Source organism: Mus caroli, chromosome 3, assembly GCF_900094665.2.
Source record: "Mus caroli chromosome 3, CAROLI_EIJ_v1.1, whole genome shotgun sequence".
Classification (NCBI taxonomy): domain Eukaryota; kingdom Metazoa; phylum Chordata; class Mammalia; order Rodentia; family Muridae; genus Mus; species Mus caroli.
This window is the reverse complement of record NC_034572.1, coordinates 132395800-132413482: the sequence shown is the minus strand read 5'-3', so window position 1 is coordinate 132413482 and position 17683 is coordinate 132395800. Positions and strand designations below refer to the sequence as shown.

The window sequence follows — 17683 nt, the reverse complement described above, 5'->3', positions numbered from 1 at the left end:
AGGCTTTAGAATAAAATTTTGAAAGAATTAAACAATGAATACATCCCTGCAGAGTTTTCTCAATGGTTAGTCATCTCTCTCCTTCCTTTGTTTTTGTCAATTGGCAACATTATTACTGGTCAGACGGTGAGGTATTACAAAGTTTCATTAAGAACTGTTTGCTGTTCTAGTTGAGGGTATGAATCTGGGAGAGTGGGGCCTTAAAATGAGGTGGACTAAGTCTCGTGCAATAGCCACCTTTATTCAGACAATTTATACTCTGAGGGTTAAGAAGAGTCACCCAGATCAAGGCTACAATCACACGGATAAGCCACAAGAGGCAGAAACATGTTTTTCTGTAAAGGCATATGAATTATAATAGCTGAAATAAACTCACTCCTGTCCTCTCCGTCTGGGAGGAGCACAAAAACACATTCCCAAAGAAATTCTGCATTTAGAAGAAACGAAAGTTACAAGGCTAGCTTGGTTCCGTGGAGTTTTCTCACGAGCACTCAGGATTCTCACATAACCCCAGTTTTGAGCTGTGTTCCAATGAAGAACAGCAACTGGTTTCCCAAAGCCTCGTGTTTCTTCAAATCCTTCTCAATTCATGCTTTTGATCATTAACCAACCAAATAAAGCAAAAATTTAGCCATCTTTAATTCTTATCTTGGTTAGAAATGGATCTAATGTCAAAAAAGGCAGCCAGAAAAAGATCCCAGCCAGCCAGGCATAGTGGTACGCCCTGTATGCCATAGACTTGTGAGCCCGAGGCAGAAGGATCCCAATTCAAGACCAGCCTGGGCTACTTGAAATTAAACAAACCCACACCAAATTATTACATATACAAAAAAAGAAGCAGAAAAGAGTGGAAGGCCTCAGACAATGTGCTACGGTTCTGAATACCAGGTTTTGAGCTAGTTACATAGTGACAGCTACTACCCTATAAACCTGCGACTTGGGACGTGGCAGGTGTGTTTAATAATACATTATGAATAAGAGAGTACTGCTTTGAATCCATGCAATACCAATTTATAGCTGTGTGAGCTTGCATGTTCCGAACCTATAAATTATTAATTGCTCAGAGTTATGAAGGCTACAATGTGATAATTTTATACACACACATTGGATAATATATCAGGGCAGTTAACATTTCCTTTAAACATTTTTAAATATTTTATTAACATAATCATATATATTTATGACTTAGTAGATAGAATTTTAGTGTGTCTATAGTAGGTATTAGTTAGTTGGTATAATTTATATATCTTTTTTTGTAATCATTTGTATCTAAAACTTTTAGGCTCCTCATTAGTAGTTTTTCGGTAAGTATATACAGTAATTGTAAACTCCAGACGTTTACACTACCACCGCCATGCCGTAGAATAAAGAAACTATTACTGCTACCTACACTGGGTTACCCAGTGACTCGACTTTTCCTTTAAGCTCTCTGAGGCTCTCCCCATTTTGTTGCCTGTAGTTGTCACTGTTACACATTCTGTCATGAAGCTCCCTGTGTGTCTGAGACACTTCACTCAACCCTCAGTTCATCCTTTTTGGTATAAATGGCCGCATTCTTACAACTGATTCCATCGTGCGTGTGTCTAGGAACGAGGCGCCCAAATTGCTCTGGTCTTAGTTCCATTTCTCTGCCTTTGCTTTGCTTTCTTGTGCTCTGGAGTCTTATAAAGTCAACACCACCTGTACCATGTCCCAGTGCTCTGGAGTCGGTTCTGTGATTTCCTCTAGGATTTTCAGAGTTTGGGTACTATATTTAGGTCTCTGCCCCCTGCCTTCCTGTTTAAATTAATTTTCATGTGGAAAAAAATTACAGGTATTGCCTGTAGGTAGTTTTCCCAGTGCCATTTGCTGAAGAGTCCCGTTCTCCAGTGCTCAGTTTTGATGCATTTGTCGATGATGAGGTGTCGGTCAATGCAGAGACTTGTTTCTGGGTATTATCTTGTGTCGTTTGTCTGTATCTACTTTACGGCATTATCATGAAAGTTGAGTTTTTGTACCTTTGAAGTGTGCACTGGGAAGGTCAGGGTAACAATGTGATACACTTCGGCTTTATTTAAAGATTGCTCTTTCAGGTCTTTTTTGCTTCTGAATAGATTTTATGATTTGTTTGATTGATCGTGTAGCTGTGTCTGCGACCAAAGGCTGCACATTGTAAAAGCGCTTCCTTTCTTGCCATGGTTCCCCCATGTTGCAGGTGTGCGGAGGTTGAGTGGCTATTTCCGTGAAGTTTCCACATGTGGCTCATAGCTGTTGGTTCGTGTCGGCTTCAGTCTCCTTGCAGACCGGACTTGTAAAACGCCAACTCAGTAAATGCCCCAGTCACAGATAACTTGGTTGGATGCGTACCTAGGGCCTTAGAGAACAGTAGATCTCCACTTACAAATCCTTTCCTTTTCTGATGGCTTCAACCCCATGTCCTTATCCATTGCCTAAAACTCATATTTGATACCTGGTTCATACAGCATTCAATTCAGTTGTCAGTAGTTGCTGTTTGGACGAGAGAGGGAGTATTCTTCCCTTTCACCCAGAGCCCTTGAGAATCCTGTCTGCTTGAGAGCTCAGTCAAGGCCACAGAACAACTGTGGAGCCCCAAACTGTTTAGTAAGGGTCTAGCACTCTCTCTACCCCCACCCCCATTAGTTTTGACATGACTCTATGAATGGTGGTGCCTGTTTCCTAAGGATGGGCATTCTGCCTGTTGACCATAGGCATAAAACAAACAAACAAATGCAGAGAGAAGCACCTTCTTTGTCCTGTTGGTGGGAGATGGTGTATCTCTTTTAGATTGTGGTCTTCACAGAATTGAGCAAGTAGGACATGTGCGTCAGCCGGTCAGCAGTGTGAATACTTCATCAGGTGCTTCTGTCTCACCTGGTGCTAGTATCTGTCAGTGAGTGTGTACACTGCTGCTGCTGCTGCTGCTCCTGCCGCTGCTGCTGCTGCTGCTGCCTACAGTGGTTGCTTCTGGGTTATGGGTAAGACAGGAAGCAGCAGCCCTTCGTAGTAGGTCTCATTCCATTTCTTCAGTTGCTAATAAAAAGATCCTGTAACACATCCAGTGTGGCGTTTGTAAGCAGCTGTGTCAAAGGCCAGCTCACCCAACAGCTCCATACTGTTTGCTTAGGAGTCTGCCTCTTGGGGAACCTTCTGCCAGCCATGCCCTTGAATTGTCAGTATTCAGTACTTGAGTAAAGCTCTGAAGTTGGGATATTCAGTCATGGATTGATAAGTGGGGCCCACCACCCATCAAGAGAGAGATCTCTGCCCAAGAAGATCCTAGGAGGGAGCCATAAACTTCAGAGGATTTCAGAGATTCTCAGCTCAGGTTTAGCACTAATGTTCCATTTTCATATTTGTCTAGTCAAATGTGAAATTTTTCATTGTGGGTATATTGAGCTGTTCCTGTGGTAGCATCCACTGATGCCATACCTAACAGACATTTTCATGATCAACCCAGCACGGGCCCGAGTATGTGCATGTTTGCACTGACCGGTGTTGTCATACTTTGGAATATTATATTTCTTTCAGAGCTGTTCTGAATCCTGTCTTAAGATTTAGCACTCCAAAAGTTCCCACTGACTCACAGGTCTCACATGGTTAGTCATCTCAGCCATGTGCAGTGGCTTCCTGGGCTCATACCGTTAGTGGGTTCATACTTTTCCAACTGCAGGGAGTGAAAACGGAAGGAGTGGAAGCTGCCTTGACTAACACCCACCTACCACGTAGGCGTAGTACATCACACTTGAAAGGTGTAATGTTCCCAGTTATTAGGTCCTTTAAAAGCCTGTCTAGACAAATGTGTTTAGGCACTGGCTCACTCATCCAACAGTTATCCAAATTTCTGAGCAGACACTGATACAATGTTAAAAAAAATGAAAAACTTTATTACATGATTCATAAATGGGTGATCTAAAATCCCAAGCCTAGCACGGAACATCAAATTGTATACAGTGTTATACAGTTTCAAAGTCTTAAGCTGGGCTTACTTCACTAATTAAGGGAAAATCAACTGTAAATGCTAGAGGTGAGACTGTTAATGTAGATTATTTGTCTTTGTGCTCCAAAACGTGGTTTTCTATTTAAAACAAAACAAGACAAAAGAAAATAAAAATAAACCTGTAACGCATTGTTTCAAACTGTCTGAAATGTCTTCAGACTTTGCAGACATCCAGGCTGTAGAGAAGACTCCTTTCTTGGTTTATTCATTGCAACTGAAATGCTCTAAGAGACGCTAACTGAATAGCTGGATTTATTTTGTGAAGACTAGCATTGAAGTTATACTCCTTGGACAATCTTGGTTTCTGGAATGCTGGTAGTAATCTTTGTTTCTAGAAAACAATCTTGAAGTTAAAACAAAGCTGTAAATACATGTGTGAAAGTTCTTAGGACCATGTGAAGCACTCTATGGTACCTATGGTGACTCTAGCAGGTACCATGACATTTTCTTTGTCCATATTTAGTTTGGAGCGAAGACTTCCTGGATTTGAACCTTTGCTTTGCCTTAGTCCCAGGCTGACTTGGACAAATATCACTTTTCATTTATAAACAGGAGTCTTTTTCTTGCTCAGAGAATCCTCTGCAGGATAAAAATGAGCTGTGTCTCTAAGCTCTTATCATTCTATCAGAAAAATCATTCACACGGAGAAGCTGTTGAATAAATAAACTTTTGTTGAAGTAGTTGCAGATAGGATAGACATTTGAAAAGGAAAATGCTCGGATACCTGTTCTGATGAGAGGTGACATGCTTGAACTAAGTGCTTGGACTCAAAGACTATTTCTCATTACATGCTTCATTCATTCATTCATTCATTCACTCATTCATTCTGCCACAGTGCACTATTGATTTAAAAAGAGAAAGAAAGAAAAAAAATCACAGACCTTCCATAGGGGACTACGTGCCTCTGTTTATGTTTCCTGGTCAGTAAGTTCCCATGGAAGTTCCATGAAACTCTTGAATGATTTTAAAAATTATATCCAAGATTCTAATAAACTCTTACCTTGTTAACAAATAGGTAATACTTACGAAGTTAGAAAAGGATTTTATAGCATCATTTCTCTGGAACAGGTGAGGTGGCTTAGTGGGTAATGGGGCTTATGGGCAGGTCTGATTCTCTGAGTTTGATCTCAGGATCCCACAAGGTGTTAGGAGAGAATTCCCAGGATGGTTCTCAGACCTCTGTGATCACACTTGCACTGACATGCGCCAACACAGTAAATACTAAAGGGGGAACGACTTAACAGCCACCAGAGCACAGCTGCCCATAAGACATGTAATTCTTAGGTGCCACTTGGGATCACTGGGCTGAAGGAATGATATTTCTGTAAATGGTTGATTTAAAATTTTATGTGAAATAGAAACATAAAGGAAACCATTTTTAAATAGTTTAGAAAATTATAAAAGTCATAATGACAGTTAGATTTGTACATAATTGAAGCTAACAGGAAATAACTTGATTATTCTAAAATGTAGATTTTTCTATGAGTCACTATGAACTCTTTAATGTAAGAGTTACAGGCTAACAAAACTTGTAACAGTGAAGACAAACTAGTTTCTAAGAAGAACTGTAACTGCATCTGACTTCTTTTTTTTCATATTTTATTAGGTATTTATTTCATTTACATTTCCAGTGCTATCCCAAAAGTCCCCCACACCCTCCCACACCCACTTCCCCACCCACCCACTCCCACTTCTTGGCCCTGGCATTCCCCTGTACTGAGGCATATAAGGTCTGCACGACCAATGGGCCTCTCTTTCCACTGATGGCCGACCAGGCCATCTTCTGATACATATGCAGCTAGAGACACGAGCTCTGGGGGGGGNGGGGGGGGGGAGGTACTGGTTAGTTCATGTTGTTGTTCCACCTATAGGGNTGCAGATCCCTCCAGCTCCTTGGGTACTTCCTCCAGCTCCTCTATTGGGGGCCCTGTGATCCATCCAATAGCTGACTGTGAGCACCCACTTCTGTGTTTGCTAGGCCCAGGCATAGTCTCACAAGAGACAGCTATATCAGGATCCTTTCAGCAAAATATTGCTAGTGTATGCAATGGTGTCAGCGTGTGGAGGCTGATTATGGGATGGATCCCCGGATATGGCAGTCTCTAGATGGTCCATCCTTTCATCTTAGCTCCAAACTCTGTCTCTGTAGCTCCTTCCATGGGTGCCTTGCTCCCAATTCCAAAGAAGGGGCAAAGTATCCGCACCTTGGTCTTCATTCTTCCCGAGCTGCCTTCTTACCACATATGTTACATGTCCTTTTATATAATAACTCTGTAGTTACTACAGAACATATGAAAGATAAATCATGTCACAGACAAAGTTACTTGACAGAACACAGGCTCAGGAGTTTGCTTTGTCAAAGTTAGTGTTGATATTAGGACTTAGCTACATCAGAGCTCCCACCACCTCTTCTCAGAGTCAGTGAGAAATTGTGGCAAAAGTTCTTTCTCTTTAGGTTTTGTGGTTGTTGATTGTGTGTGAGAGTGTGAGTATAAGGAAAAGAAATGCATATGCACTATTTTCTTTTTGCCATTAAACTCTCCATTCCCTTCCCTCCGAACACTCCAATATACCCCTCCTCTCTCTCAAATTCATGGCCTCATTTCTCACTAATTGTGTGTGTGTGCGTGCGTGCATACATACATACATACCTGTTTTCAGGGCTGACTGTATGGTATTGGACACCAAGTTGGTGCGCTCTTTCCTGGGGAAGGTTTTTCTCCTGCTCTCAGTGTTTTGACATGTAATTTTCTCAAATTTGTCAAATCAAACAAAGGAGTAAAAGATAATTTTAAAATGCTTTTAATTATTAAACAAACAAACAAACAAAACCTTTACCCAGAATCCTTAGAGACCTGCCTTGGAGAAGTGGGGCGAAATAAAATGGTACGTTTAGTTTCAGAAGTTTTTAGGCCTTCCTTGATAGGAAATGCAATGGTCTTTTTCATTTAGGCAATTTAAGTTGTCATGTTTTGAAGAATTTATTTAAAACTAAAAGCTTTTCTTTATGGTTAAAATGCAATGAATCCTGCACATAAGCACTCAACAATGAGTTGACTGATTGGAATGCCATCTCTTTATGTGTAGAATTAAGGTTTATAATGCTCTGATATTTATTTATTGTAGGATGTAATTAAAACCATTGTACAAAGTGGTGGCATCAAGCACCTGGTTACCATGGCAACCAGTGAACATGTAATCATGCAGAATGAAGCTCTTGTCGCTCTGGCACTGATCGCAGCCTTGGAACTGGGTAAGTACCTTGCTTACAAACTTACTTTTTCCTATTTTTATCTTGGACTAAAGCACAGGAGTAGAATTGAACTCAGGTAGAGCCTTGGCTAGTGTGTATTTACATCTGCATCTGTGGGAAATCGTGTGTAAGTTGTAGTCACGGGTGTTTCCAGTCGCTGCACTTTGTGTGACATTTTAAAATCAGCACTTTAAGGCTTAACTTTTAAGTGATATTTTACTTAGAAGATACATAACACATTTTCAGCAGGGTTTATAGATAATGGAAATGATACCTGGAATATCACACAAGGAACCTGGAACTGGGGCTGTAGCTCAGTTCACAGAGTACTTGCCTGGCATGCATTAGGCCCTGAGTTCGATCCCCGTGCACCTGTTAATAACCTCTATAAATGCTTTCTATCATTCTACAGTACTGCCTTTATCCACATTCTCACCTGTGTCTTCTGTATGTGTGTGGTCAAAAGTCACCACAAAGCAGAGTTGAACAAAACTGTTGGTTTCTGTCTGTGCTTGTTGGTGGCTGTGTAGTATACAGTATCCACGTGGCAAAATTCTCTATGAGAAGCCAAAACACAAATAGCTTATATACGACACCTTTTGGCTCATTAACAGACCCTGATGTATCAGCCAGGGATGGTATATTAGAGCACATAACCTTTGGGTAAGACTGAGAACTGCTTCACAGCATACCCTGCCCAGAGGGTCCTTGAAGTCCATAGTCATGTTCTCTGCAAATAGGGATAATTAGGTTTCTTCCTTTCCTATCTGGATCCGGTTTACATCTTTCCCATACTACACCAGCTAAGTGTTACTTCAAACACTGTATAAAACAAGGGTGGAGAGAGTTCTAGGTTCACAGGACAGCTCCCTGCTCTTTGTCAAAGTTAGAATAGCACCTTAGCTATGACTGCAGTATGTAGCCTGTAATGTGTTAGGGTATGCTCTGTCTGTCCCTAGTTTCGTGAGTACTTTTCTATCATGAAGGAATGTTGAACATTCTCATAAGCCTTTTCTTTGTCTGTCATGATGTCCTTACGACCTTTTCTCTTGTGTGTGTTTATTGGTTTTCATATGTTCACCAAGCCTCGCAACCCTGGGATGAACCCAAATTATTCATGGGTCATAATCTCCTGAATGTGCTCTAGGACTTGATTTATAAATACTCCGTTAGGAAGGTTTGGTTGAGTGTTTATCAGAGCATTGATTGAACTTTTCTTACATTTTTACCTAGTTTGGGTGTCAGGGTGATCCTAGTTTGACAAGTGCCAGCATTAGGTCTTCCTTATAAGCTTGGCAGAATTCAGCAGCCTGTGGTTTTCATTACTAATTCAGTCTCATTACAGGTTGAACAGTTTAGTGGCTTTTTTTTTTTGTTGTTTTTTTTTTTTTTCACGATTTATTTATTGTATGTATGTGAGTACACTGTCACTCACAGATACACCAGAAGAGGGCATTGAATCCCATTACAGATGGTTGCGAGCCGCCACATGGTTGCTGGGAATTGAACTCAGAACCTTTGGAAGAACAGCCAATGCTCTTGACCACTGAGCCATCTCTCCAGCCCTGAACAGTTTAATTTTGGTAGGACAAAATGAGTTAGACATCAGTCCATTTCATCTGGATTTTCCGCCTTTTGGAATCGTTTTTCAAAGTACCCCCCCCCCCGAGATGATCTGACAGATTTTGTTGGTGTGTTTTACCAACTCTTTTCATCTCTAATTCTATTAATTTGAGTCTTTGTTTTAGTTTGGCTGGGGGTTTCTCAAACATCTTCCCCACCCCACCCCCCCAAGGAGCTGGGTCTTTGATTGGTTACACACACTGTTCGTTTATTGATCATGTATATTGTTCTTTCAGTCTTCTTCTTTTTTTTATTAGATATTTTCTTTATTTACATTTAAAATGCTATCCCAAAAGTTCCCTATATCCTCCCCCTGCCCTGCTCCCCTACCCACCCACTCCCACTTCTTGGTCCTGGCGTTCCCCTGTACTGGGGCATATAAAGTTTGCAAGACCAATGGGCCTCTCTTCCCAATGATGGCGGACTAGGCCATCTTCTGCTACATATGCAGCTAGAGACACGAGCTCTGGAGGGTACTGGTTAGTTCATATTGTTGTTCCACCTATAGGGTTGCAGACCCCTTCAGCTCCTTGGGTGCTTTCTCTAACTTCTCCATTGGGGGCCCTGTGTTCCATCCTATAGATGACTGTATCATCCTATAGATGATATTTGCCAGGCACTGGCATAGCCTCACTGGAGACAGCTATATCAGGGTCCTTTCAGCAAAATCTTGCTGGCATATGTAATAGTGTCTGGGTTTGGTGGCTGATTATGGGATGGATCCCTGGGTGGGGTAGTCTCTGGATGGTCTTATTGAGCTGCAGTCTTAACTGGGTTTCCATTTGGTTGAGTGTCTTTGTCAGAGAGGGGTAAATTTTTCCTATACATCTTCCCTGTTGGTTTACTCAAAGGCAGAGGGCTGTAGCCTGTGTCCAACTGCACATGCCTGGGACAAGCAAGCCTGCACATCTAGCTATCTTCAGGGAAGAGGTAGTAGGTGCCATCCCCACTATTTTAGGACATGCCATATGGAAACTATCTACCCTAGGACTCGCTTTTCCCTAGCTGTTTTACCTTCCAAAACACTAATCCTAATCTCTGTCCCTTGTACCAGCTTGCTCACAGATGGTAGACTTATACATCCTTTGACGCTCCGTGTTTGTGTTTGTACATCTTAACTATGTTCCTTGGGGACGACAGATCATCTTTTCTTAATCCACTTAGTCTGAGACTTGCAACTGGTAGATTGAGGTCTTTTGTATTTAAAGGCATCCTTAGGGATCTGCTGTCTCCCGTGACAGTGTTAGGTGATGGTGTGATAGGTTGGATTGTCCTGCATCTGTTACCACTAGCAATTTGTTGCATTGGGTGCAGTTAGTTCCCTCTTGGCTCTCTGTTCATCCATTCCTCTCATGAGATGTGTGTGTTCCTGCGTGCGCATGGATGATACTGACGGCTTCTTCTGTACACTCCTCTAAGAGTCTCCTATGTGCCTTGCTTGTCCTGAGCTGCCTTCAGTTGACTTTGGTGGGTGTAGTAATGGGGGTGTTGGTCGTTCACTTCCCAGGCTGGAACTGTATTATCCCAGGCTTTCCTATTGCCAGAATTTTTTTTCCCTGATCAAGTTGTTGCTTTGTTGAATAAAAATTGCCTGTCTCAGCTTCTCCTGCCTTTGGGTTCTTAGGTTTGATTACTTGTGTGTATCCCAGATTTCTTGGGAATTTGGGGGCACGTTTCTTTTTTTTTTTCCTTTACAAATGTCTGAATTTATTATCATCTTGTTTTGGTTTTTTGTTGTTTTGCTTTGTCTTATCTTTTCTGGTGTTGATTTTCTGGTGAGATCAAAGTTAAAACACAAAGTATAGACTAGTAAATAATAACTAAGGCACAAGTCTTTACTCCCAGCACTCGGAAGGAAGGCACATCTGAGTTCAAAGCCAGCCTGGTCTACAGCCCAGGACAGCCCAGGCTTGATCAGAGAAAAACCTCTACACAATATATCAGAGTCAAGATGTCAAAAATACAAAGAGACAATATTAAAAGCTATAAAGGAACGTATACCAAAATATAGTTTCTTTTGTTAACATCCTTAAGAAACAGGGAAGCTTGGAACAGGACAGTTCAATAGAGTTCAAAGAAACCTTGTCTCAAAAAAACAACAGAACAGAAAAGCCAGTTACAAGTTTTAGGGGTTTGTTGTTGTTACAGGTGGTGTTTTAAAGCAGCTTAGCCAGAATTTCAGCTTTTGTCTTCCCCATCCCCTCTCCTACCCTTTTCTAAGAGATCTCACCAGTCCTTTTTGGGAAGTGCCCTATGAATGTAGTGTGTAGAAGAAAGTATTCAGCCTGATGGTATTTAGCAACAGCTATGACACGCTTTGTTTCCCATTAAAGGTCCTGCTGAGAAGGATCTCGCAAGTGCTCAGCTTGTACAGATCTTACACCGACTGCTAGCAGATGAGAGAAGTGCCCCAGAAATCAAGTACAATTCCATGGTCCTGATCTGTGCTCTCATGGGATCCGGTAAGGCTTCCTCCTGTCACAGCGTCAGTATGTGGCTTTCATCCGATGTTAAATGTATGTTCATAACAAATGATATAAATAAATAATGGTTTAAAAAGAAGAAGCAATTCGTTTGAAAGAGGATACAGGGGGCAGAATGGAGCATCAGATAACTGAAGCTGTAATCATAGGCAGTTGTGAGCTGCCAAATTTGGGTCCTGGGAACCACACTCAGTCCCTCTGTCTTGTAAGAGCAGTATGTACTCCTGACTGCTGAACCAGCTCTACTTTTAAACCAAAACTGTTCCCCAAAACATTCTTCTGTAAGAGAAGGTATCATAAACTAAATACAGCAAACAAGTAAATACTTCTAAAATCAAATTACGTTTATTAATGCCAAGATAAATTTTATGTAAAGAACAAGTTTTGATACTATATATTGTAGTATTAGCTAAAGACTTCATTCAAGAAATCATTGTGTGTGTGTGTGTGAAGTTTCCTGTTTTCTTGCTGATTTCCTGAGTGTTGTTGTTGAAAGGGTAATGTTGAAGACACATAACACACACACCCCAGAATGATACATCTGTATGTTGGTCCTCTTAGCTGTATCAGTTTTTTCTTAGAATGATGTAAAACAGTTGGTAGGTGCATACGACTTTAGGACTACTTCCATTTCTTGGTAGAATGACTTTTCTGTCTCAGTGTAATGTCCCTCTCAGTCTTTGCTAGCCTCCTTGCTCTGCAGTCTGATGTATGTAGTGTTAACGTAGTTAGTCCTACTAACTTTTGAGTAGCATTGTCAAGACTTTTCTTTCTCTCAGTTTCAGTCTATGGTGTTGGTAAGTTTGAAGTGTCAGATAGTCTTTATGGAGTCATTTTATAATCTACCAGTGCTAATTTTAATTGGTATACATCTACCATTTATATTTAATGCAATGTTATTATTTCCTTTCTACTTAGATAACTACCCCCAGCCATTCTATCTGCTAGCAAAAAAAATTTACTGGCTTTTCCTCATTTAAGGATAGACTTTATCGACCTCTTCATACACACACACAAAAATTCTGTAGTCAAGCAATTTTTGTGCCTAAATCTTTTCTGTCTACACAATAAAGATGTGTTCCTTTCAAGGTTTCTAATGAGAAATCCACTGTGTTCTGTTTGTCTTCTCTACTGAATTTCTATCTTTCAATTTTTCCACTGTAAAATGTGTCTTAAAGCATATTTGAGTTTATCCTGTTTGAAGTTTTTCAGCTTTTACAATCCATGTGTCTCTCACTAAATCATCTAATTATTATTACTTACGGCTCTTTAGATGTTTTCTTCTTGTCCGAGGTCTCCATGGCACAGATGTGAGCTCTTTAGTGGTACTGCTGCAGGCTTTATCTTTTCTATTTCATTTTTATCTGTTGCTCAGACAATAACTTACGTTGCCTTATCTTAGAGTTTGGTGGTTATTTCCTCTGGTCCTTTTGTTCCAGTATTAACTGCATCAGGTTTTTCAGTTTTCTAAAATAGTTATCTTAGCTCTGGAATTCGAATTTGCTGCTTTGCTGTGTTGGACATGTTCAGAGCTTTCTGTTGAGATAGGTTGATTGTAATTAAGTACAGGAAAGCGGAACTCTGCCCTATCAGCCATTTTTCAGTGTTCATAGCAGTAAATATATTCACATTGCTTCTTCAGTACCATCGGTCGCCAGTTTTCCATTCCCCCAAATTGATCCTATAGCCACCAAGCAGGAGCTGCCGGGGGTCCCTGTCCTTCTTGCCACTGGCTGCTGTACTTCTGTATTTAGCTTATCATTATTAATGTTGTTATATTTTTATTATTATAGGCTTATGAAAGCTGAATAATAAACTATTTGTTCTAATGTTAATGTCTCACTGTGTGTGTATATGACAATTTTCTTTCTTTATATAGAATCTACAATAATTGCAAAGAAATCAAGAAACAAAAACTTGGCTTTAGCAAACTACATACATAAATATCTTTTTCTATACTATAACATTCAGTTTTCTTCATATAAAGCTTTGCATGATTTTATTACATCCAGATTTTCTTTATACCATTAAAAAAAAAAAACAAAAAAAAACCTGTCTTTCAGATTTACAGCTTTTGCCTCTAAAGCAACATTAAACATCATGCCCCAAAGCCACCAAGGTAGACAGGAGGCTGCCATATGCCTTCCTAAACATGGTGTGTGAGGTGGTTCTAAAGCTTCCAGCCCCCAGGGGTGTGTTGATAGATTTTACGGCACTGATACTCGTGTAAGGAACTGGAAAATGTGGTTGGGAGGTGGACTGATGACCTGGCAGAGCTGACACTGCTGAGGGCTACCCTGGCTGTCTGCCTCAGAGCCGAGGACATCTCCATCCTGAAGGAACTCGTGGAGCTTCTGCAAAGGCAGTGGGAAGAGCTTTGTCACCAGGTCTCCCTAAGACAACAGCAAGTGAGCGGGCGCCTGAAAGAATGGGCAGTCTTCAGTGAAAAGAACCAGGAGCTGGCAAGCTGACCCCCAGATGGAGAGCAGAGTCTCTCAGAACAGAGACCTCCTCATCAAAGAAATGGCAGAAAAACTCAGGAAGGTTATCAAGAGGAAGTGGCTATTGCCCAAGAGAACAATCCAGTTTCAGCAAATGCGAGACCAGCCAGCCATGAAAGAGAGCAAAGCCTCTGAGCGTCAGGACAAGCTCGGCCAAGTGAGTGACAGGTGGCAGCATCTCTCATTGCAGCGAGGGTGAAGAAGCTAAAGGAGACCCTGATGGCTGTGCAGCAGCTAGACAAGAACATGGGCAGCTGAGGTCTTGTCTGGCCCACATGGGGTCAGAGTTAGCCAAGCCCATCGTCTATGATTTGTGTAACTCTGAAGAAATACAGAGGAAACTGAATGAACAGCAGGTGCTTTAGAGAGATGTCGAGAAACACAGCACAGGCGTCGCCTCCACCCTCAACCTGTGTGAGGTCCTGCTGCAGGATGGTGATGCCTGTGCCACCTACTCTGAGTATGACTCCCACTGAGTGCGACTCCGTCCAGCAGGCCACTTGCAACCTGGACCAGTGGTGGAGGAACGCCTGCGCAGTGTCCACGGAGAAGAGACTCAAAATTAAAGAGACACAAAATTAAAGAGACACAAAATTAAAGAGACACGGTGACTGTGGCAGAAGTTTCTGGATAACTGTTCTTTGAAGATTGGTTGGAGATTTCAGAAAGGACGGCTGCATTTCTTCTGGAGTGCTCTATACAGTTGCCAAGGAGGAGCTGAAGAAGTTTGAGGCTTTCCAGCGGCAAGTCCACAAGAGCCTGACCCAGCTAGAGCTTATTGATAAACTGTACATTACACCTAGCCAGAGAGAATCGCACAGACTCCGCCTGCAGCCTCAGGCAGATGGTCCATGGGCGCAACCAGAGATGGGATGACTTGCAGAAGCTTGTCACCTCCATCTTGCTCAGGCTCAAGCATTAGCCTGTGTAAGGAGTTCGAGACTGCCCGGGACAGCATTCTTGTCCGACTCACAGAGATGGATCTGCAGCTCACCAATATTGAACATTTTTCTGAATGTGACATTCAAGCTAAAATAAAGCAACTAAAGGCTTTCCAACAGGAGATCTCACTGAACCACAATAAGATCGAACAGATCATTGCCCAGGGGGAGCAGCTGATTGAAAAGAGTGAGCCACTGGATGCCACCATCATTGAGGAGGAACTGGACGAACTCAGACGCTACTGCCAGGGGGTCTTTGGACATGTGGAAAGATATCACAAGAAATTGATCCACCTGCCCCCACCAGATGACCAAGACCTCTTGGACTTAGAGATAGATCTCGAAGACTCCACGGCTCTTTCAGACTTACGCTGGCAGGACCCCTCTGCAGATGGCATGCCCTCCCCACAGCCTTCTTTCAACCCCTCCCTTTCCCTCCCTCAGCCCCTCAGGAGTGAGCAGTCAGAGCTAGATACCCCAGCCAGCATGGGCTCCACCCCCCTGGAGTGGGACCATGATATGACCTCAGTCGAGACCTGCAGTCAGCATCCCAAACTCTGCCCTCAGAAGACAAGGAGTCTACCTCAGGGGAGCTGTTGGCTTGTCAGATGTAGTGATTCCCAAAACCCCCAAGACCTATGTAAAACCCACAGAAAATGCAATCGGAAATACTTGTGGGGATCCCAGCTCATTGGAGTCACAGATGAGGCAACTGGACAAAGCCATGGATGCCAGCTGCTTCCGGATGCAGCAGATATCCTCAGAAGCAAAACTCCCACAGGGCCAGACCTGGACACCAGCTACAAGGGCTACATGAAGCTGCTGGGTGAATGCAACAGAAGCATAGATTCGGTGAGGAGACTGGCACACAAGCTGATGGAGAAAGAGAACCTTCCTGGCTTCGTTAACCTCAACAGCACAGCGACTCAGACAGCTGCTGTGAATGACCGCTGGGAGCTGCTGCAGGCCCAGGCAGTGAGCAAGAAGTTGAGAGTGAAGCAGAGCCTTCGGAAGAGGCAGCAGTTTAATTCTGACCACAACAACATCTGGGCCTGGCTAGGAGAGATGGAGGAGGAAGTGGACAGGCTCCAGCCCCTGGCACTCAGCACCGACATCCGCACCATAGAGTCTCGAATCAGAAAGCTCCAGGAGCTCCAGAAAGCCATGGACCACCGTGAAGCCATCAACCTCTCCATCGACCTCTGCAGCTCAGAGTTCACCCAGGCCGATAGTTAGAAGAGCCAAGATTTGCAGGATCGCTTATCCCAGATGAACAGGACATGGGACCAAGTGTGCTCTCTGCTATGCAGTGTCAGGAGGTCCAGGAAATGAGCCACACTTTGCTTCTCATGCTAGAAAACATTGACAGAAAGAAAAGTCAAATTGTCCCAATTGAGTCAACCCTTGACCCAGAGACACGTCAGGACCATCACAAGCAACTTGTGCAAATAAAGCAGGAGCTGCTGAGGTCCCCGCCTAGAGTGGCCTCACTACAAGCCCTGTCTCGCCAGCTCTTGGTGAATGCTGAGGGTTCGGCTTGCCTAGAAGCCTAAGAAGTCATCCACATGATTGGAAATGGGCTCAAGCTTCTGAAGGTCAGCCCTCACAGCAAGGATCTGGGATCAGTCAGCAGGATTCATCTTCATGGTCTTTTACAGATAAACTGGACAACTCAGGATCCATGAGTCCCTATCTGGAAGAAGTACCCCAGACAGACAGAAATCAGTCCACAAAAGGTGGCTCCGATTCCTTCCTTTCTAAACCCAGGCCAGCACAGGTGGGTGGAGCCTTCCTGGTCCCGGTCCTCCAGGCAGCTCTTCCCTTTCAGCTGCTCCTGAGGCTGCTTCTTGGACTCACCTGCCTTGTACCCATGTCGAAGAAAGACTACAGCTGTGCCCTCTCCAACAACTCTGTCCAATCGTTCCATCCAATGCTCAGACCAATGGTCCTCCTCCGCTCTTTTTTTTTCTTTTGTTCCCCTCTTTTTAATTGGGTATTTTCTGTATTTACATTTCAAATGTTATCCTCTTTCCTGTTTTCCCCTCTGAAAATCACCTATCCCCTCGACCCTCTCCCTGTTCACCAACCAACCCACTCCCACTTCCTGGCCCTGGCATTCCCCCACTCTGGGACATAGAACCTAAATAGGATAAAGGGCCTCTCCTCCCATTGATGTCCGACTAGGTCATCCTCTGCTGCATGGTGGGAGCTCATGGAGCCATGAGTCCCACCATGTGTGCTCTTTGGTTGATGGTTTAGTCCCTGGGAGCTCTGGGGTTACTGGTTGGTACATATTGTTGTTCCTTCCATGGGGCTGCAAACACCTTTAGCTCCTTGGGTCCTATCTCTAGCTCCTTCATTGGGGACCCTGTGCTCAGTCAGATGGCTGTGAGCATCCACTTCTGTATTTGTCAGGCACTGGCAGAGCCTCTCAGGAGGGAGCTATATCAGGCTCCTGTCAGCAAACACTTGTTGGCATCCACAGTAGTGCCTGGGTTTGGTGATTGTAAATGGAATGGATCCCCAGGTGAGTCACTCTAGATATAGTCATTTCTTCAATCTCTACTCCATACTTTGTCTCTGTCTCTGTAACTCCTTCCATGGGTGTTTTGTTCCCCTCTTCTAAGATGGATAGAAGTATCCACACTATGGTCTTCCTTCTTCTTGAGTTTCATGTGGTTTGTGAATTGTGTCTTGGGTATTCCAAGCTTCTGGGCTTCTGGGCTAATATCCACTTATCAGTGAGTGCATATCATGTGTGTTCTTTTGTGATTGGGTTACCTCACTCAAGATGATATCCTCCAGATCCATCCATTTGCCTACGGATTTCATAAATTCATTGTTTTCAATAGCCGAGTAGTACTCCATTGTGTAAATGTACCATA

General features: G+C 42.9%; 1 protein-coding gene and 1 pseudogene across 4 annotated transcripts in view; both read left to right on the top strand.

Moving 5' to 3' along the window:
• Positions 1-17683, top strand: part of Rap1gds1 (Rap1 GTPase-GDP dissociation stimulator 1) — a 151656-nt gene that overhangs the window by 124180 nt on the left and 9793 nt on the right. For all 4 annotated transcript variants that reach the window (XM_021157709.2, XM_021157708.2, XM_029474994.1 and 1 more), the window contains 2 exons: positions 7124-7250; positions 11207-11335. In XM_021157709.2, coding sequence (XP_021013368.1) covers positions 7124-7250; positions 11207-11335 — 256 coding nt within the window. The remainder of the gene's footprint in view (positions 1-7123; positions 7251-11206; positions 11336-17683) is intronic.
• On the top strand, positions 13835-16559 carry LOC110290863 (annotated as a pseudogene).